General features: G+C 39.8%; 5 protein-coding genes across 16 annotated transcripts in view; 3 read left to right on the forward strand and 2 right to left on the reverse strand.

The window, feature by feature from the left end:
- Positions 1-1,826, forward strand: part of LOC120426424 (uncharacterized) — a 30,607-nt gene extending 28,781 nt beyond the window's left edge. For all 5 annotated transcript variants that reach the window (XM_039591186.2, XM_039591183.2, XM_039591185.2 and 2 more), the window contains 4 exons: positions 58-355; positions 417-647; positions 710-801; positions 865-1,826. In XM_039591186.2, coding sequence (XP_039447120.1) covers positions 58-355; positions 417-647; positions 710-801; positions 865-897 — 654 coding nt within the window. In that variant the 3' untranslated portion in view covers positions 898-1,826. The remainder of the gene's footprint in view (positions 1-57; positions 356-416; positions 648-709; positions 802-864) is intronic.
- The window catches only part of LOC120426431 (protein tweety), a 194,352-nt gene that overhangs the window by 50,320 nt on the left and 122,419 nt on the right, over positions 1-21,613 (forward strand). The window lies entirely within an intron of this gene.
- On the reverse strand, positions 4,384-5,584 carry LOC120426450 (mucin-5AC-like). Its single transcript, XM_039591212.2, has one exon. The coding sequence runs from the start codon at positions 5,504-5,506 to the stop codon at positions 4,493-4,495; it is 1,014 nt and encodes a 337-aa protein (XP_039447146.1). The 5' UTR covers positions 5,507-5,584; the 3' UTR covers positions 4,384-4,492.
- Positions 7,528-10,673, forward strand: LOC120426449 (protein AAR2 homolog). Of its 4 annotated transcripts, none has more exons than XM_052710224.1 (3): positions 7,528-7,678; positions 7,904-8,303; positions 8,362-10,673. In XM_052710224.1, the coding sequence occupies exons 2-3, from the start codon at positions 7,915-7,917 to the stop codon at positions 9,104-9,106; spliced, it is 1,134 nt and encodes a 377-aa protein (XP_052566184.1). In that variant the 5' UTR covers positions 7,528-7,678; positions 7,904-7,914; the 3' UTR covers positions 9,107-10,673. The 4 variants fall into 4 exon arrangements, with proteins under 4 accessions (XP_052566184.1, XP_039447145.1, XP_052566185.1 ...); XM_052710225.1 differs by lacking the exon at positions 7,528-7,678 and adding an exon at positions 7,691-7,833; XM_052710227.1 differs by lacking the exon at positions 7,528-7,678 and adding an exon at positions 7,698-7,807.
- LOC120426447 (protein singed) overlaps positions 9,748-21,613 on the reverse strand; it is a 35,883-nt gene continuing 24,017 nt past the window's right edge. For 4 of the 5 annotated variants that reach the window (XM_039591206.2, XM_039591209.2, XM_039591207.2 and 1 more), the window contains exons 2-8: positions 17,378-17,662; positions 14,980-15,024; positions 13,564-13,820; positions 13,310-13,473; positions 11,844-12,195; positions 11,431-11,785; positions 9,748-11,364 (exon numbers count right to left, since the gene is read on the reverse strand). In XM_039591206.2, coding sequence (XP_039447140.1) covers positions 11,159-11,364; positions 11,431-11,785; positions 11,844-12,195; positions 13,310-13,473; positions 13,564-13,820; positions 14,980-15,024; positions 17,378-17,579 — 1,581 coding nt within the window. In that variant the 5' untranslated portion in view covers positions 17,580-17,662 and the 3' untranslated portion in view covers positions 9,748-11,158. The remainder of the gene's footprint in view (positions 11,365-11,430; positions 11,786-11,843; positions 12,196-13,309; positions 13,474-13,563; positions 13,821-14,979; positions 15,025-17,377; positions 17,663-21,613) is intronic. The other variant, XM_039591210.2, reaches the window with a different exon arrangement.

Consider the following 21,613-nt stretch of genomic DNA (forward strand, 5'->3'; position numbering starts at 1 on the left):
GGGGGAGTGAAATGATTCGTTGCGTAGCTTGTTGATTAACCACTAGTTTATTTTTAGATGACCCGTGAAAATGCTATCAAATTTCTACGAGACATTCGCCTCGGGATAGACTACCTGCAGAACACCTACTCGAATCGCCCGTTTAAATCTGCACGTCACGTTAAAAATGAAGATGGCAGCACTGTCGGTAGTCCAGCTGAGGAGATCACAACGACAACGACCGTTGCGCCGCCAACCGAGGCCGTGATGACCAACGTTGAGACCACACAGCAGGTGACTTTGGCGCCCGAGATTCTGAAGGTCATTGAAAGGTTGCCAAGCTTGCTGAAGCTGAACGAACTTAGCGAACAAACGGGTAATGACTAGAAATAAAGTTTGTTGAAAAATTTTGATTTGAAATGTTTTAAAATATTTAGAATCCACCCAAGACTATGATGACGTGGTGGGACGGCTCCGGTTAGCGGATTTCCTGTACGCCGAATACTCTCTCGAAGAGGTTATCTACCAGCTGGCTAAGGTAATGTTTGTCCAGTCTTTGACTCAAGGTTCCGAGCCGGCTCAACATGCGCTGCAGAAGCTGACCGAGTTCCTGGAGTCCGAAGGTGTCCACGGACGTATTTCACCGACGCTACAGAAGAAGATTCTTGGTAAGATAAAAAATGATCGTTTGATGAAGTGAAGAGCTGGAGTGTTGATTTGTGAATTTTAGATGTTCTATTGGCCGCTCTCGCGGATACTTTGGCTGAGAATCCTGAACTGATGAAGGCAGCACGATCTGCGCTGGGGAAACACATGGAGAAGGCAAGATCAGCTCAATACATTTACCAAGCAAATATCGAAAACTTTATTTTCATTATATTTCAGATTCCACAACGGTATACTCAGAATCAGCATTAAGTTAGGTAAAATGGAGCACATTTAAAATGATCGGGATTTGGTTACCATAAGAGGAAAGGAATGCTGTTTCATGAACTGTTAAACTTTGCAGGTATTATTAGATTTGTAATAAAAATATTGTAACTTAAATCACATAATACTCACAACTTTGAGCAACATCCAAGAGGTGATTCGTCCAGCATAATATCCATGGATCTAATACTAGTAACTGACTTAGAAGATACACAAAACAATCTTAAAACATCATTTTCAGCTGAAAAAAATTGCATCCTAAAAGCAGCAAACGAAAAGTAATGTTTTGTCTGCTGGGAAAAGAAAAGATGAAGAACAAAATGCAGCGCCAATCAACAAGTACACTCTAAGTACTTCAGTGCTTTGGAAACTCTTTACAAATTTTGCGAAAAAAATAATATTGACAAGGGAAACGAAACGAAAGAAAAGTGTATCTTATAGTTAGCGAAGAGGAATAAAAGAAAGGAACAGGGAAACAATAATAACAATACATGATTTGTTTGTAATAAGAAGAATCAGATAAGATAAATTTTAGGCAAGTTTACTGGACACACACTTTGTGTGACTCTTAACTACTCTAGTTTACTACGAAAAATAACAATGTTCTACTTAGCAGCACTATACTAAACCTTACTCTCTAACGAAAATGCTAGCAGTAAAAGGTCCTACAAACAGCTGTGAATTTCCATACTATTTAGTTTTTAAATGTTCTCAAGTAAATCAAAACTAACCAAAGTCCCAAGTTCTACTAAATCAATAACAATAACACACATCTTTAGCTGCAAACGAGACTAGTGGGAAGTATTTACATTTATACAATATTATATCAAAAGAAAAACACAGTATAGAAATGTTATATCTTTAATCTTAACGAATAAATCATTCTATCTAATGAGCGCTGTCTCAATAAAACTGAACCATTTTTTTTGAAATCCTGTGTGAAAATTACCCTTTTTTTCTTTTATTTGTAGAACCACGGATTGTGTTTTTATTTATTATTTAACATTCCAACACGCAAGCCCCATGCAAAGTCAGAACGGTAACTTGAACTCGCTGCATCTCGGCCATAACTCAACCGAACGAGACGATTCTGTTTTCCAGAGATTTGTAAGGATGTCTAATCGAGTTACAACTAATCTGACAAATGAAATCACGGATTTCGAGCGATTTTTTTTTTTACACGCTCAAAACAAAGTTTGGACGATGTTTTCGGTCGCAGGAATTACAGATTGGATCAAATCGAGATCTAAAAAAAACTAGAATCATTTAGACATCCCTACAATTTTTTGAAAAAAAGAATCGTCTCGAATGGTAGAGTTAAAGATCCGGCTTTTTTAGGCTTGGGCGTCCGTTTAAGTTTGACATGCGTTGAGTGTTTCTGTGTTAGAATGAAATAGGCGCAAAATTAAAGATTCCAGAACATACATAAAAATTGTCAATTGTGACAAATTTTACAATTTTGACATACATGTCCCGCCTGTGTGGATCAATCGGACCGCGCACTGGACTCACAATCCAGAGGTCGCCGGTTCGAATCCCGCGGCGGGCGCACTACCATTCTTTGTGTGAATATGGGAGCAACTCTCTACGAAATCGGCCGATTTCGACCATTTTTATTTTTTGTATTTTTTTATTTGGCTCAAACTTTGTGGGGGCCTTCCCTATGACCAAATAAGCTATTTTGCGTCATTGGTTCACCCATACAAGTCTCCATACAAATTTGGCTGCTGTCCATACAAAAATGGTATGTAAATATTCAAACAGCTGTAACTTTTGAGTGAATTTCTGGTGTCTTCGGCAAAGTTTAGGTATTGTTGAGGACTTCTGAGAAAAAAATAGGTACACGCAAAAAAAAATTTGCAGATTTTTTTATCAAATTTTTTTTCACTAAAACTCAATTTCCCAAAATACGTATTTTTTGATTTTCGAGATTTTTTGATATGTTTTAGGGGACAAAAATCCGCAACTTTTGAGCCATAGAGAAACATGGTCAAAAAATCTGCCGCCAAGTTATGATTTTTTGAAAAAATAGTGATTTTTGGAAAAAAAATCGAAGTTTCATGCAAAAACAAGTTTGACATCATTTTTTAATGCAAAATTGAATTTGCAATCGAAAAGTACTTTACAGATTTTTTGATAAAGGGCTCCGTTTTCAAGATATAGCCACCGAAAGTTTGATTTTAGCGAAATATTTGCAGTTTTTCAATTTTTAAAAATAGTGACCATGAGTGACCATTTCTAAAAATATTTTTTTTGAAATGTTCAGAAAATTTGCTATAAAATTGTCTAAGAGACATTGAAGATAAGACCTCGGGTTGCTGAGATAGAGCCGCTTTAAGAAAAAGAAACACGAAAATTTAAGTTTTCTAAGTCTCACCCAAACAGCCCATCAATTTCTAATGACGATATCTCAGCAATTAATGGTCCGATTTTCAATGTTAATACATGAAACAGTCGTGAAATTTTCCGTTTTTTTTTTGGAAAAAATATTTTGATTATTTTTAAATCAAGACTAACATTTTAAATGGGCGTAATATTCAATATTTGGCCCTTTTAAAATGTTAGTCTTGATTTAAAAATTTTCAAATTTTTTTTTCAAAAAGATCAAAAAAAAAATTTCTGAACTTTAAAAAAAAAAATATTTTTAGAAATGGTCACTAATGGTCACTATTTTTAAAAATTGAAAAACTGCAAATATTTCGCTAAAATCAAACTTTTGGTGGCTATATCTTGAAAACGGAGCCCTTTATCAAAAAATCTGTAAAGTACTTTTCGATTGCAAATTCAATTTTGCATTAAAAAATAATGTCAAACTTGTTTTTGCATAAAACTTCGATTTTTTCCAAAAATCACTATTTTTTCAAAAATTCATAACTCGGCGGCAGATTTTTTGACCATGTTTCTCTATGGCTCAAAAGTTGCGGATTTTTGTCCCCTAAAACATATCAAAAAATCTCGAAAATCAAAAATTACGTATTTTGGGAAATTGAGTTTTAGTGAAAAAAAGTTGATAAAAAAATCTGCAATTTTTTTTCCGTGTACCTATTTTTTTCTCAAAAGTCCTCAACAATACCTACAACTTTGCCGAAGACACCAAATTGATCAGAAAATTCACTCAAAAGTTACAACTGTTTGAATATTTACATAACATTTTTGTATGGACAGCTGCCGAAATTGTATGGAGACTTGTATGGGTGAACCAATGACACAAAATAGCATATTTGGTAATAGGGAAGGCCCCCAAAGTTTGAGCCAAATCAAAAAATACAAATAAAATCCATTTCCGGTTTTGGTACAGAATTGCTCATGGGTATCCTGCGCCGTCGCTCTGTGCCATACTCTCATACACTGAGGAGCCCAGGCTGGCGAAGTCCTTGTAGATAAAAGGAAGACACTGGTGGTTGGTACTAGCAATTGTGGCAAACAGCTATGAAGTTAACTTCGTTTTAGAACATACAGAAAATGTGTCAACACTTATTTACTTTATGATTTAATTTTTATTTTAATACTTTGATGGCTTATAAACTAGTATTCGATAATTGGATATTGCGAGAAGTAAATTCAAATTCATTCCGTGATCGTATTAAACGCAAACATAACTGGCCGAACATCTGCTTTCATTTGGCTTGAACCACGAGTTGGGAGGACATCTGAACGCGTGTTGCACGAGGCTTCCGTCGGCGGCTCTCGTGCAGAATATGTACTGGTTGCACGACTCTGGATCCGGAAAGCGGCCCTCAACATTACACACGAATGCCGCAGCCGCCGCCGTAGTTGTGGGGGCCTCGATGGTTGTGGTGATCACGGCCTTTGGACAGATATAACCAACTGTGCAACGGGACTCGGTTGGGCTGAAGTTTGATCCGGCAGGGCAGCGGAAGGTATATTCCTGGAACGTGGTGGCCGCCGTCTGTAGACAGTACTTGTACGTTTGGCAATCCGATTGTTCTGGGTTGGGGAAACGGCCAGATGTGACGCATGTAAATACACCGGGTTCGGCTGTTGATGTGATGGGTTGCGAAGTTGTTGGTTGTTCGGTGGATGGTACAACCGTTGTTGTGGTAGGTTCCGGAGTAGTTTCGGTAGATGTTGTTACTTCGATAGTGCATGTGTACGTGGAGGACGCTACACATTTATTTAGCAGCAAATTGTATACAGTGCTGCCCGGGCAGAAGTAAAGTGTGGCTATAACATTACCATCTGAGTCTAGCACGCAATTATAATACGATCTACAGTCTACCGACTCTTGGTTTGCAAACCGTCCCTCTCCTGGACAAATAAATCCTCTAGGACTTTCCGTTGAAGTTGTTTCGGTAGTTGGTACTTGCGTAGTTGTTGTAACCGGGCCAGGGCATGTGTATGACGCCGCTCCTACACATTTCACTAGTGAAGGGTCAAATACGGTGGCACCAGGGCATCTTGCCTCTTTGGCTTCTAAAATTCCGTTGATTGATTGGCACTTATAATAACTTTTACAGTCAACAGATTCCGGGTCAGAAAAACTTCCATCTGCTGGACAGACGAAAGGTTCGGCAGAAATGAATTTAAACCGCACCAACAATACACAACACGTGACCAACACTGATTTTAAGTTCATTTTGTTTTTAAAACACGTATCTAGAGAATACCAAGTTAATTATTTGCGAATCGCTTGGGATCTAATTTGAGACTAACGAACTTGGCGTCGAAGTTCCTTTTTAAATGAAACAATTGTCAGCAAGATAACGTTATTGAAGCAATTAAAGATATCTCTTGCAATAAACTTTTGAAAATTCCTTCCCGTCGATACAACGTTGAATTCAAGAATGAATCATAATAGATACGAAGCGTTCAATTAATTGACTCAGGTTAATTGCGGAATCGTTTCCGGTTTAATTGTTCATGATTAAAAATAGCAAATCATTGAGTAGAAAGCTAAATATACCTTTAAAAAAGTGTTTTACTGTGATAAGCATCGTAAATCATGAATGTGTCTCCCAAATAGCACTCCTCCTTATTTCAATAAAAGAGAGGTATCGTCAACTGGGGCGCATTGGGACACATTGGGTGAATCGCGATACCTAGCAGTTTTAATTATGTTGGAGCACAATATATTGATTTTTCTGATTGGTTTCGGTTAGAACCGACTCAGACCAACATTCATTACCAAATTTAAAACCTTTAACAGTTAACAGTTCCTGCCCTAAACACTGCTGTCCCTATCCAGACTGCAGTCCCAATTCGCCCCTGATGACGGTACTTTTTTAATCTCTCACAGCATGACCTTGACATAAATTTTAATTTTATTGCAGATATAACTATTGCGCTTTTTCAAAGCATTTTATGTTTTTTTTCACCTACCGTTTTGAAGCTTTTCAGGTTAGATAAGTTCAACCGACTTAGCTTCTCGTTTACACTCAGTTTATTGTTCCACCGAAATTCAACATCACAACAACAACAGGAAACTGCTGCGGAAGTTTAGCTGCACAACAAGAAAGTGATAGCACGTTTCTAACCGACAGAGTCAACCACGCGTGGTCCATTTGTTATCATACGGGGTGGTAATAAAACAGTTTACGATGTAATTGTAACTCCGCAAAATCTCACTAAATTGTACCAAAGCTTTGTGATTATATACTTCTAAGAATTTCTAAGGTGCTTGAACTAACGTTGCGATCCGGAAACTGTTCGCCTAGTGTCTTGTGTTGTCAACCCCTGTCAACCATTAGTTAACATTTTGATATTTATACCGGTGCAAATGTTTTTAAAAATTTATTTTTATTGGTTATTCCACTTCAATTGTGCACAAAAACTGCAATATTGAAATCAGTGTGTTCTAATCTAGCTCAAATTTGGTGGGGCAGTTGATATCATCAAGAGGTATTTAAATTAAACATTCAAAATTCAATATCTCGCGAACTTAATATAAAACATTGAACCCAATTGGAAAACATATGTTAACTTTTCCCAGGAAAACGATGGTGATGTTGAAAAGTTATTTTAAATATGATCGCAATGTGAAAATTAAGCAACAAGTTTTCATTTGCGCACATGCACTGAAAACCAATTTGCCAATCAATTCTACGAGGAGGGGGTGGTCTGATTTTGACGAAAATCAAGATTCTTACTTGATTTGATGGTATTACCAGCCCCATCAAATTTGAGCATGATCCGAAAAATGATTTCGAGTATTGTAGTTATTTTTTCATTGAAGTTTACTTTTTCTGAGCCCTATTTTTAAACCATCATTGACAGCCATTGTCGTCGGTCATTTCTTCAATAGCGAATGACACCATCTATTACGACATTAAGGTCGTACATGGTGTCATTCACTCTTGGGACAATGCCAGTCAATGATAGTTCTGAATTCAGGATCCAGAAATAGTAAATTAAAATTAAAGAATATTTACGATGCTTCTACAAACAACACAAAGAAAACTATTTTTTGATTGATACATTCTGAATCAAGATTTGAATGTTTTTTCTAAAACAAACATGATACCTTTCGGAGCCTTCATTTTTCATTTCAATTCACTGTTTCTGAACCCTGAATTCAGAACCATCATTGACAGTCATTGCCCCAAGAGTGAAAGACACCATCTACGACCTTGCATTCAATCTTCGTTTCGCTACTCTATTCACCACTTCGAGGTGGTGGTGATTCTGGTTGTTACTTTTCATGTTTACACCATTTTTCATTCCCTTGTCAACGTTTGACAAGCCAGAGTCAAAATGTAAACAAAAACATAGCGTTCAAATTTGTTTACAAAACGTAAGCACCGACTTACAGGTTCGTAGCAAGTAAAGACAGTGATATTAATGTGTTATCCTCATCTGAGGCGAATCGGGACAATTAGGGTGAATTGGGACAGCTGTTTAGCCATGTTGATTGACTGAGAACATGATTTTTAGCTTTACTGTGAGCTGTTAAAACCGCTAGTTTCAGTTTTGTCCAGATCCAATTATATCACGCACCAAGCAACTGATTCATTACAATCACTTTTAATCACTAAAGGAATCCTGAACATGGCTTCACCTGTCTCCAACTCAACGGGACTATCCCTGGCAACGATGTCCCCTGCCGTGGCGCTGGCACTGTTTGACAACTGTGCCGCGCTGATAATCGCCGGGGTTCCACCCGGGACGGAATTTGGCATTGATCAGCACAGCTTCCTGGTCGGAGAGGACTTCCGGGGCGTGAAGATGATTCCGGAGGGCGTTCACTTCGTGTACTGCGCTGCCAAGGGAGCTTACGGCGAGACGGCTCCAAGGGTGGGTTTCGTGCATCATTTCACACGTGGTGAGATTGTGGTCCGCGAGTGGGATCACGAGAAAGAGGAATTGCGCCACCGGGTTCACGACAACGTGGAAGAGGAGATGGCAAAGATTAGGGAGAATTTGAGGAATCTTGATAAGTATGTTTGCTGTAATGGGATGTTTGGATAAGAACATTGATTAGTTTTGATATTTTAGGTATCTGGCTCCATACGACTACGACAGGTATACTGCATGGCAAAAACTAACCGGAAACATAACGCAGAGTACTGTTAGCCGTCATTCGCCCGACTGTGGCGTGATACGGAACACGGTTGAGCTACTTTCGTGCCCTGATGAAGATCGGCCACGAGGTCAGGTCATCACGTCGCCGAGGCTTTCAAAAATCCGAGCACTTGTAAATGATGAGGAGCTGCTTCCAAATCTGAAGTCGATACCTGGAACTGCACCTAAATTCACAACGTTACCGTTGCGTTGCCCAAAGGATGCCTCACCGGCGGATGTCTCCAGACATCATATGGATTGCATAGAAGCCGTTGATCTACTGCTTAGCAGTCGAGAAAAGGTAATCTTTGAAGAGATTGAATTTTCCTTTATCCTATTTGTGTGTGGACATTCCGTAGAAGGTTTGAGCCATTGGCGAAAAATACTGGGACTGCTTGCTAATTCCGATCAAGCCGTCGAAAAGTATCGCATCTTTTACAGAAATTACCTAACCGTGCTACAGTATCAGCTGCCAGAGCTACCGATCGAACTAATGGAGCAAACGCAGTCGAATACGGTTTATCTGGATGTGCGAAAGTTGCTGCTGAATTGCTACCAGGCAGGTCTTACTTCGGTAGCTCAAACGCTCGAGAAGAGTCTTAAGGGATCGTTGCTTTGGAAGTTTGAAGATTTGTTCTCGGAAGATCCGGACGATTTGCCAACGGTTGTAGAGTTGTAAAAAAGTAGGTTAGTTGTTGTGATTAAAGTAAGCGGAGATAAATGATTGAAATGAAGTTTATTTATTTACATTACTGTTTTGTTTTGAAGAACTCGTCCCTTATCTATCCGGTGCCAGGCGGTTACGCGGACTCGTTTTAGACAAAAACCGTTCATTAGGGTCTTTCAAAAATTTAAATAATTCAAATATATTGATCGGGTAATAATAACCCCAAACAGACTAGCCTCGTGTTTACTGTTTATGCTGTGGACGTTTGGCGAGGAAGTGTGAGTGTGATTAAGTTGTGCTGGAACAGGTTGGTGGAATCCGGAACAGAACACGACGGAAGTGAACATGAGGTCAGTGGGTGGTTGGGAGGTTAATGATCTGCAGCGATGGTGCTGTGTTCGGAATGTCGGGTCTCATGGAGTTTCGGTTGCGACTCTACACGTCCGTAGGGTTTGATTAGCTTACCCATTGCCTTCACAAATGTTTCCGGAAATGGTCAAACGCTAAAGAAACTTCTTTCAATTCACTTGAAATAATCACCTTTTTGAACATGAGCAAGATTAAAAGCAAGAGACTCCATTTTGAGTACGTTTTCTATGCTTTGCTCCCCTTTTTATTAGCATTAGCATTAGCAAATCAAACACCACCGCAAATCGTTTTTTTATGATATTTATTTCAATTCGATTTGATTACACACATACGTTTTTTTTTCTTTGCATATATCTGTATAATGTAGGTTTTTCATCACCATCGTAAATCCGTCATAAAATATTTTTAATTAGCATTTGACGCGTAAAAAGTGCAGCTGCAAAGTGTTGCTACTTTCCTTCTTGATTGCTCTGTAATCGATACATTGTCGCACGCGTTTCCAATGCTTGCTTCCTCTTCTTTTCTTTTTCTCCGTGCTTCGGAGCGCGTTTATCGAATAATACAAATTGTTATAACACAAAGATGATCGATAAACACACAGTTTTGGGTATGTGTGTGTGTACCAAATAAATACTTTACATAAACCGCTAACAGAAAGTTTTCACATGAATTTAAAAATAAAATCTAGATAAATACTTTACATTGTTCTTGTGTTTATGTATATTGTTGTATGTTTTTTTCTTCTTTTTGCTACACTTTAGTAAATCTGTTGGGAGGATTTTTTGCTTTTTATCAATTGTTCGGAGTACTACAAGAGTTTCATTTCGCATAATATTTTGGCAGTTTAAGGTTGTTTCTCGTCATGACACAGTCAGTGGATTGATTGTGTTTGTGTTTTGTAGGATTTCTGCTACGTATCTTTAGTGACTTAAAAAAAAACTGAAATTTACTCAACCCATTATGAAGCATTCGCTAGCGCAAAATGAGTTGACGCGTGTTCGTTCTAATCACATTTGATTCGATTGCAATTTTTAATCTGTTTCCTAAGGTGCGAAACAATAGAATTCAATGCTGATGGACGTTTGTGAAAGTATTTTTTTTTGTTGCTGTCACGGTTTCGTTCAATTTTTCGAGATGGACAGAACCGTGCAAGAAATCGTGCACGATCGGTTCAAGTTGATCGTTCGTTATGATGCTTTTGTGTGTGTGTGTGTTTGTGTGTTCATGATAGTTTGACCTCACTAAGTACTACAACTAATTTAGCTCTTGATGTAAGTGATACTGCAATAAATATGCACGCATGTAAGAATTGTTTTACTTTGAAATGACAATATGTAGTTTCAAAAATACTCCCCAATAATGATTAGTTGGCTCCAACGAGTAGTACACATATTGTATTTATGTTAATGCTACTATAAAATAATCTATTCTTCGGAAGAGACCGCGTAAAAGTAAATTTACAAATAAAAATGTAGAGAACCTGTGTTTTTTTAAGTTTGTTTGAAAGAGTTAGAGAGATTGATTGCGTTGCACGGTTGGATTTTTTCGTTCTCTTGATTTTTTATGAGTGTGTGTGTATTACTATTATAGAAGAATAGTAAAGTGGGTAGAAGAATAGTAACCTAACACGCTAAAAACTTCGAGTGTGTGAGAGCGAACCCGAATCGAGGGAGATGAGATGCTTTGCTGAATTGATTAGTATTCCCACTGGGTGGCAGTGTCGTATCCGGTGTCGACCAGCTTGAACGTTCCGTTCTTGGTCGCGCCCAGGTACCGACCGTCGGCCGCACGCAGACAGATACGGGTTGGCTCTCGCAGCTCAATGTAGAAACCGTCGGTCGGGGTGTCGGAATCGGCCGCAATGCCCTCGCCATCGACTCGCCAGTACTTGCCGTTTTGTCCTGAGAACAAAGAAGAAAACATTGAAAGAATTTGCCTTCTACTGAAAATAAACCTCCCTAACTCACCCTTAAAGTGAACAATTCCCTTCTGGGCACGCTCCACCAAAATAGTCTCGTAGACGGCCTTATTGCACTCCAGCTTGTTGCTTCCAGGCGCGCGGTACCCCACAAATCCTTGCTCACACTTGAGCACCAGAATGGGACGGTTGATCAGATAAAAGTAAAACTTGGTCGTGTCTTCGATGACATCGGACGTAGCAAACAAATGACCGGAGCGCTTCGTGGCCAGCAGCTTTCCATTGTTGGCGCGGAACGAAACGGATCCTTCGCCGTGCCAGACAAGCTCGAAGAGCGCATCCGCGGAGCGACGGTTTCCAGTGGCCTGAATTCCACCACCAGTTGACAGACACCAGTAGCGGTCCTAAAAAAAACAAAAATGAATTCTTCAACATCCCAAACTCCAACTAGCACGAGCTTACCTGAGTGGTCCTCAGCGCCCAGCGGTGCGCCGACCAGTCGTACTCCAGCTGGAACGTTTCGTTGTCCCCGATCTCGTCCTGGTTGGCCGTAACGTCCACGCCTTGCTTCACCGAGACGTACTTGTTGTTCAGCGCCGCGATGAACGACGCCTGCGGGAGGGAATCCTCCAGCGAGAACAGCTCGTCCCGCGTTACGGTCTGCGAGCGCGACTTCAGGACGGCCTTCGACCCGATCGGCGACAGATACAGGCCGTGGCGGTCACGCAGCGCCAGGTGGCCGCTGTGGTACTCGGCACTGAACAGACAGTCGTCCGTGCATTTGGTCTCTAGCTTCCCGGTTGAGTTGAGGTATCTGGGAAAAGAAAGAAAGTAGTTTTATAAATATCAAGCTAAACCCGACAAATTACGTCTTGTCTTTTTTTCGTTTCTTGACGACCTCCTGTGGTTAAAATTTGATTTTACGCAACTTTTCCCATATGATCTGCAGATTTTCCGGAATCGGTTCCAGAGTGACCAAAGTTGTTTGGCGTAAGATTCTTCGTTAGACTCATACGAACCCAACGCAACAAAGAGCACCTAGATCCAATGCTCCGTATTGAACTGATTCGCGTTCGACACTGTCACTGACACTGCCCTACTATACTCCTAAATGGTTTCTAAAGGCGCAAATGTTGCCCGAGAGCATTCAAGAGGGTCGAAAACTAATGCAGTGTTCAAAGTAAGTTAAATTAAAGTGGCCAATTAATATTCTCCATATTTCTACAGCTGCAGTTTTCAGTGCATTTAAGGTAAAACGGGACGCCAGTTCTTGGACAACAACTTCTGTTCAACTTGTTCAACCTTCCCGTTTCACCCTAATAGGTAATTAAAGATCAGCCCCCAAAATAAGTTTAATTCGAGTGAGGTTGGGCACTTGGGCAGGCTCAATATAAATAACCACCGCCACTTTGACTGCCATCTTGGATGAGGTATTTTGACATATTTGGGACATTAAAATTTCCCAGAATTGGGTATCAATTTGACTCTGAAACACAAGAGAACTGAATATTTTGGCTTAGTTTTTGACGGGATTTGTGTATGTGGTCAGTCAGTCGCGGTAACCTTAAATTTCTTTAAAAAAAAAAAACTAACCAAAACAGTGAACTCTTTTATACTATTTCAACACTAATTGAATGCAATATTTTCACCCATTTAGTTTTATTTGGAACCAAATAAAGATTTTTTGGAGCATGACCAAAGATGACCACGTGACTTGCAGATGACATAAGCTGTCTTCGTTGCCGTCGAGTCCTGTGGCGCCCCGCGATTACAAGTGATGTTCATCATGTAACACCCCTCTAGCCATTATACCCGCTGCAAGCTCCCCGCGGGGTCATTACGATACGATCCACCACAGCAGCAGATTTATCATCAAATTATGCCCGCGACGCCGCCACCCCGCGTGAAACGTGCTCAACTCAACTCACTTGTTGTTGCATGTGTGCAGTGCGTATCGGCCCTCCTCGTCGGCGCGGAACTCCAGCGTAAAGAGCGTGTCTTCGCCCCACGGAATATTGGCGTCGACGTGGATCTCGTCTTGCGACTCTGACAGATGAGCGAAACGCTTGCGCCCAACGGAGCGTAGATTAACCTGCGATTAGAGGAGGAAAGGAAAGCGTGTTGTGATGAAACTACTGCCGATTTCACCGCCCGTCGGTCAACGGGGACGGGATCGCCGTACCTGCGGCCTAGCGGCCAGATGCACGCTCCAAAATTCCCCCTTGCCGGGAGCCTTGGCTGTGCAGGTCAGCTTTTCGGGGGTGCCCCCGAGGAAGTAGCCGCGTTGTTCGTTCTTCAGCGCCCATCGGCCCGAGTTGTCGTCGGCGATACTGATCTGGAAGCGGCTGCCGGCGTCACGATCCTCCGACTCGCACAGCACATTGCCAAACGAGTCCACCGACAGGTATCGGCCCAGGTGCGACTTCAAGTAGATTACGCCTGCGATTCGAATGGGAGAGAACAATGGAAGAGGAGAAAAGAGAACAGAAGCGTTAGCGGTAATTTAGCGTTAGCGTTGCAACAAGACAATTGGTGGAGAATTTTATTAGTTACGTTTTTCACACTTTCGGTTGTCTCTTGAAATTCGCTCGTATCCCGAAGAGAGTGATTATCCATGACTCTTGAGATTGATACCAAATTATGTAGCAAAATATAAAAAAAACACATAATTTTGCCTTTAAAAGTTTGACCGTGTTGCCAAACCATTAAAATTATTCGCAAATAGGATATTTAAATACCTTTTTAAAGATTTTTAGAAGAGTGGTTCAAGAAGTATTTTATTAGGTTTAGCTAAGTTATGTAAATTTAAATTTCACTTTTGTGCTGATAATTGTGGACAAAGTTGCCAGCAAGATCGGAGAGTCGCTGTCGGCAAATTTGTTAAGCTCGAATTCCAAGTAAAAAAATGCCGTAGAGTTTGGGGTCTTTTAGCGAAACTGGAATCAAAATCGCGAAATCTTCAGAAGCCAGAAACAGATGTTCTATTGAATAAAATATGATCAAAATTTGGTTATAGATGAAACCATTAATTTAAATTGATATCAATTGCTCGTGAACAACTTCAACAACAAGAAACATAAAATTAGTCACAAAGTAAAGCGGACTGCTCTATGATGTGATGGTGATGTTGCTCACTGAATGTTGTTATCTCATTAAATCGCTCGCTCGCAAATCAACAGCCAGTGAAAGCAACAGCGATCACATGCGTGTTTAAAACGTTACGTTTTTTGTCCTTTCTTTCGCCAGGCCAGGCTTATCAAATCGGACCCGTTCAAACCTGTTTGGAGTTATTAAAAAACGCTTCGAAAACACCACACGGACAGCAATTTGATTTGTTGCCTTTTTATATTCCGCTTGCAAACATATGATTAGTTCCAATTTATTTGCTGCCACTTCGCATGAAAAGTGATTGATTTTGGTTTATTTCAGTGTTTTTGTGGGCACGAACGAATGAATAGTGTGCTTGTGTTTGTATCTGAAGGTATGATGAATTGAGAGCAAAATCGAACTGAACAAAACACAAATTAAATCAATTTTAATGCAACAACGCGAGCGGTGCGAAACAAAAAACAAACGGATCAAGAAAAGAAGCGATTACCTTTATCGTCTGACTTTGGTGAATTGGCACCAGGCTGCCAGCGCTCTACAAAAAGGGAACAGATAGATGAGAAAAGAGACAGAGTGGATGAATTTGTACTGTGCGAAAGTGTAAGAGTTTTTTTGTGTGTGATAATTTATGTAGAAAACAAATGCTTATATGATGAAAATAGTGATAGAAAGAAAATAAAAGAAAACAATCGCAAATTCAGATCTAAACTGCAACAAATGAATAATATTTCAAAAAATTAAATGATTTTTTAACTAAATCTAAAAATCTTCAATAAGAAATTAAATTGACACAATTTCAAATTATATTCCATTGTGTCGATCGCACTTCTACCCGATGCTTCAAGAAAACTTTAGCAGCCGGCCAAGTGATAAGTATCTTTCGTGCTTGGTGTATCGTCAATGTAGTCCATAGATGGTGCGATTAAAAGGCAATCTAGATAAAATTTAATTCACTTCTAGCAACAAAAACAGCAACAAAACAACATCAGCGACGTCAGCAGGTTGATTGAGTCTATTGAATTATCCGGCCATTGATGATCAATTAGCAGTGCTTCCCGATTACGCCAATACGTTTGGTGTTGAAACAGAAGGTTTGTGTACAAAAGCATGCTTAATTTACAGATTTGTGTAGTTCTCCAGGAATTAAAAAAAAATACTTCTTGTTTTTTTGAAAATTTTGCTGATAACTTTGCGTGTAATTATAAAAATAAAGATGTTGTTCAATGTTTATTTTCGACCAATTATAATCAAAACTTGTATTTTTTTTTGTATTAATGCAACCATGTGAACCCATGAACGATTCGGAAATATAATTTTCACCTAAACAATAATCTCTTTTTAAAGTGTATCCCTGGCAGACAAAATTCATGCCATTTAAATAACACATACTGTAAAAATAACAGAAAGTGTTATGAATTTTCTTGCAAAATTTGCATAAGAGCTTAATAACAATTTATGTATGTTATTATAACAAAAGTTGTTATTGGTCTGATATTAGGATTATTCCCGTACCCGCACAATAGAGTTATCTACGTGCGCATATATTGCGTGTATGTACACGAAAAAAATTGAGGTTAAATTTTGTACCCACCATCAAAACAAATGGGGTACTAGTGTGCGTGAGCTTGGGCTTAGATAACTCTATTGCAGAATATCTGCAGGTTGCAACACTAAGAAGGACATAATAAAAAAAATAATGAAAAAAAACTCGCAGAAGAGCCAAGAGATTACCTGCAGTACCTTTTGAAAATTTGAAAATTTGATTAAAAATGTCAACATTTTTTAACACCAGGATAATAACATTTTATGTAATTTCTAACATGTTTTGTTATTTGTTGGTATTGGATTGTTATTGTAATAACAGAGTAATAACATGTTGAGTTATTTTTCGTACATGTCCTTGTTATTAATTTTTGTTATTTTAACAATTAATCCGATCATTTAAACAACATTTCATGATCTTGACTGAATTGAATTTGGGATCTTGCTACGATCGATCAATTTTTGATCGATTCTTCCCACATTATTATTCAATGTTAAAAAATATTATTGCAATTATTTTTTTACAATTTTTCTTTGTAACTTTATATTGAATGTTCAAGGTTTGTAAAAAAAAACTTTAAAATGGATTATTTAAAAGAAAGTGTTTCAGGGGTGTGGGAACACTGTAAACTTAACGGCATTTGCATCATACATCGACATCGTTATCCCAGCCCGGGTACACACAAATATGACGTTGTTCGTCTTCTCTGGGTTAATTTTTTTTCAGCCTCCATTCACCATTCTAAAGGTACCCCAGGCCCCCATGATCGCTAACTTGCTAGCTAGTACCGTGAATCACAAAAACGGCTGTAATTATTGCTTTGATGCCTTCATTTTTTACCTTCACCGTCGTCATCGTCTTCGTCGTGGCGCGTTATCTATCATTCCTTCCCTCCCAGCCTAGCGGAGAACTTAATTTAAGCGGAAATCTAATCAATAGAGATTAAAATCGGATGCACGTTTCTCATCACCCCGGGTGGATCCCTTAATAGTGGAGGGAAAAAGATGAATTTCTTCTTTGCAAACAGCTCCCAGCGAAATGGGTCATGCTACAGTCATTGCTACCATGAAACTGCTTCCTAAGGCAGTTCACCCTTAGCTGTTCCCTCTTCACGTTCCAGTTAAAATCGTTAAGTAACTATGCTGAGCCACGAGAGTGAGGCACTAACGTTTATCGGAGCGTGGCAAAATGATAAAAAATATGACCGTACAGAAATTTTGCACATTGCGAAAACCCAACCAAAGCAAGCGTGGCCAACTACAACTCTTCCCAAATTATCGCGTACCCTTGCCCGATCTTGGCCTACTCTGAATGCCTCCTTCTTCACCCCTTTCTTCGCACTTACTTTCGCCGGTGTTGGATGGTTCCAGCGTCCAGAGTTGCTTCTTCTTGAGACTAGCGCCGTTTGCGTTCAGTTTGTATCCGAAGGTTTCGGCTGTCATGTACTTGTACTGGCCGTTGATGAGCCCGATCGTCCACCAGCCCTTCTGCTGGTTCTGGGACAGAATATCACCGTTCGTGTTGATTTCATAGCTTGAGCCATTCATATTTCCTGCTGATTTTGATCCCTTATCCGAGGATGGTAATGTAGCACGAGCTTGCGGTCCAGAAATGCACCCCCGCTTTTACTCTGCAGAAGAAAGAGAAAAATGATTTAGTACAAAATTTACCGTTTCGTGCCTTCCTCGTGGGCATGTACAAAAAAGCGATTATGAGATTAAAAAAATAAATAAAAAAAGAACTTTTTAAACGTTTGCTATTAATTACTATAAAAACTTAATATAATTTTACAGCAAATGTCAGTAGAAAAATATATTCCGAGTTGCTTTACGATACAACAACATTAGAGAGGACGATGAACATAACTAACTAACTACTGCGATTGAAAAAAAAATTGCCTTGCCCTTATTTGAGAAACATAAATCTTTTAACAACTTCCCCAGGTAATTAGGTATTTTTTGTGCGAAAGATCCTATGTATATCTTAAAAGTTTGAAATTTGTCGACGGAAATTGCAGTAACTTTCTGTTGTGTTCAAAAGTATTTTTTTTTGCGTTTGTCAATTGTGCCAATCGTCCAACCTTACTTTGTAAGTTCATATGAATCAGACACATAAAACGATCACGTATTTATTAAATACAAGCCTTACCCGACAAACTTCGTTCTGCCTTTTTTTCGCTTGTTGACGTTTTTGCTTTTTTGCTTATTAAGCCTCCTGTGATCAAATTATGATTTTACGTAACTTTCTTCATACAATTTGCCAGTTCTCCGGAATCGGTTCCAGAGTGGCAAAAGTTTCAATTAGTTAGCGTAAGAACCTTCCTTGGACTTATACGAACCCAACGCAACAAAGAGCACCTCGATCCGACGCTCCGTATTGAACTGATTCGCGTTCGAACCGTCGAAATTTTTATATATATATATATTAGGGTGGGTCATTTTTTTTGAAGGTGCTCGGATCCGGCTGAAATAAAGTCCATCTTGTAGAGGGTACCCATAGGGACTCTCATACCAAATTTGAGCTCATTTGGTTGAAAACTGGCTTGTCGCTCGGGGGTTAAAGTTTACATGGAATTTACTATGGAAAACGCGTGCTTTATCTTCAAACGCTCCTACAGGCTAAGCGACAAACTTTAGTCCACACTTACACTAGGTAGCCGTGTCGGGGGTGTTCTAAGGAACATTTTTCTCTAAGGGTTCATGGTCATCCGTTCAACCCTGAGCTTGCGCAAAGCCGAAACATCCGGCGACGCCGGAATTCTTCAAAATCTCAGTTTTAACGGTCAACGCATACTGCGAAACTATAATTTCATCGTGTGAATGAATGGAAAACACGACGCCAAACGTCAACTCACTAACCAGTGAGGAAGGCAAAAAGGAAACAACAGTTCGTGGGCTATTTCACTGGCCCGCCAGAAAATTCGGCGCAGGCTGAGACCTGACGAGCTGACCACGCCAGAGTGAGTAAGGGAGGAAGGCGACCAGTCCAGCGTGGGATAGCATCACCAGCAAGAAAGGCCATCTGGTCCCACGATCCCCGAGAACGCCCTTTGCGACGTTCTCGGGAAGCAAACCGGCTGTAGCCAGGACTACCGTGTAGGAACGACAACCTAAATCTCACCGGAAGAACCACAATGAAGGACCGCGAATTGGAATCTACGACAGCTGATGGGTCCGATCACAGTTGCTGGTATGCTGGCCACTCTCGTGAGTTTTTTTAGTGGTTTTGATAATAGTATTGTCCGCCCTTGGTAATGAACTGATCATGGAAAAGTTCAAAGGGGAGCAGCGGCAGCGAATGCAAGCCAGAGGGGGAAGAAATGTTCTAAGAAATCACTAACTTGACTCGTTTCCTTTGGAACTGCGTATTGGTGAAATACTAACAAACCTAACTCCTTTTATTGCAGTTATCTTGATCACAATGTCTTACATGATGTACAAGATGGCCACCAACATATCCGTGCGGCATATGGATCGTTAAGAAGGACTTCCAGGACGAGGATCGTTAAACGATGATGGAGGTGATCGTGTCGCCGATCAATATTATCGCGTCAAAAACTTAATAAAAGTAACGGATGTAGTTTTTATTTTATTGTTGAAATAAATTCTTGAACTTTAGCAAATTTAATTAAGTAGCATTATAAAGAGAAAACAAAATAATATTTATGACCCATTATGCACTAAAAACTGTGAGCACCATATTTTTGAATTTTATGTTTTCTTATGAAAGCCACTATCACTCGTATAATAAATATATAAGGTTTGCATATAGAAAAAAATACCATTTATTAATCTGATAAAGTTTAAGTTGGAATTAAGATTTTATCTCTTTGTCTTCTTTTTTTTCTTTCGGGCAGCGACTGCAACTATGAGAGCATCCTGCAAGCAAAAAGAAAACAACAAATCACATTAATATGAAACGGTGAGGAAACCCTGCTACCTTCTGAGACTAGTTGGCCGTAGATTCCAATTCGCGGTCCTTCATTGTGGTTCTTCCGGTGAGATTTAGGTTGTCGTTCCTACACGGTAGTCCTGGCTACAGCCGGTTTGCTTCCCGAGAACGTCGCAAAGGGCGTTCTCGGGGATCGTGGGACCAGATGGCCTTTCTTGCTGGTGATGCTATCCCACGCTGGACTGGTCGCCTTCCTCCCTTACTCACTCTGGCGTGGTCAGCTCGTCAGGTCTCAGCCTGCGCCGAATTTTCTGGCGGGCCAGTGAAATAGCCCACGAACTGTTGTTTCCTTTTTGCCTTCCTCACTGGTTAGTGAGTTGACGTTTGGCGTCGTGTTTTCCATTCATTCACACGATGAAATTATAGTTTCGCAGTATGCGTTGACCGTTAAAACTGAGATTTTGAAGAATTCCGGCGTCGCCGGATGTTTCGGCTTTGCGCAAGCTCAGGGTTGAACGGATGACCATGAACCCTTAGAGAAAAATGTTCCTTAGAACACCCCCGACACGGCTACCTAGTGTAAGTGTGGACTAAAGTTTGTCGCTTAGCCTGTAGGAGCGTTTGAAGATAAAGCACGCGTTTTCCATAGTAAATTCCATGTAAACTTTAACCCCCGAGCGACAAGCCAGTTTTCAACCAAATGAGCTCAAATTTGGTATGAGAGTCCCTATGGGTACCCTCTACAAGATGGACTTTATTTTAGCCGGATCCGAGTACTTTCGAATAAAATGACCCACCCTAATATATATATACAAGCTCTTCCCGGCAAACTTCGTCCTGCCCTTTTTAGGTTTCCTGACGTTTCTTGCTTGTTTGCTAATTCAGCCTCCTGTGATCAAAATTTGATTTTACGTAACTTTTCCCATACAATCTGCAGATTTTCCGGAATCGGTTCCAGAGTGGCCAAAGTTGTAACTTTTTGGCGTAAGAACCTTCCTTGGACTTAAACGAACCCAACGCAACAAAAAGCACCTCGATCCGACGCTCCGTATTGAACTGATTCGCGTTCGAACAAAACCGTCGAATTTTTATATATATAGATAGATATACAAGATAAGATAACAAATCTAGAGTTTTTTTAAAGGTCCAATAAACAAAATTTTGATTTTTTGCTTTTTGTGTGTTTTTGAATAGCCTTGACACAAGGCGGTTCTGAAAAAACCCAATAAGCAAAAAATCAAAATTTTGTTTATAGGACCTTTTAAAAAAAACTCGACAAATATTTTATTAAAAAAAATATATATAAAATTATAAGGCGTGTTATGTTTGGCTTATGAACCCAAACATCACACATTCAGCTGCTTCAGCGAGCTTGCCGTTATTTTCTCCGGGTATTCTTCCCTAGCACGTTTTGTACCTTTCTCGTTACACTACCAGAAGTGAGCAATTTTCGCTTGATCTTTTTTTGCAAGCGCGCATACATTTGAACACAATAGCGCTTTGTTGGAATTAAACTTTCAACTTTCATCTTATGCAAAGTCATCAACGCAACGCACCCTTTGATTTAATGTGGCTGCGCTGGTGCCTTCTGGTGCAGCTGTTGCCATAATTTTCACATACACGCGGTCGGGTTTACTCCCTGCCAGCAGCAGCATCAGGCTGTGAGATTTTTGTTTGCCCATAACTTCAT

Source organism: Culex pipiens, chromosome 1 (genome assembly GCF_016801865.2).
Source record: "Culex pipiens pallens isolate TS chromosome 1, TS_CPP_V2, whole genome shotgun sequence".
Classification (NCBI taxonomy): domain Eukaryota; kingdom Metazoa; phylum Arthropoda; class Insecta; order Diptera; family Culicidae; genus Culex; species Culex pipiens.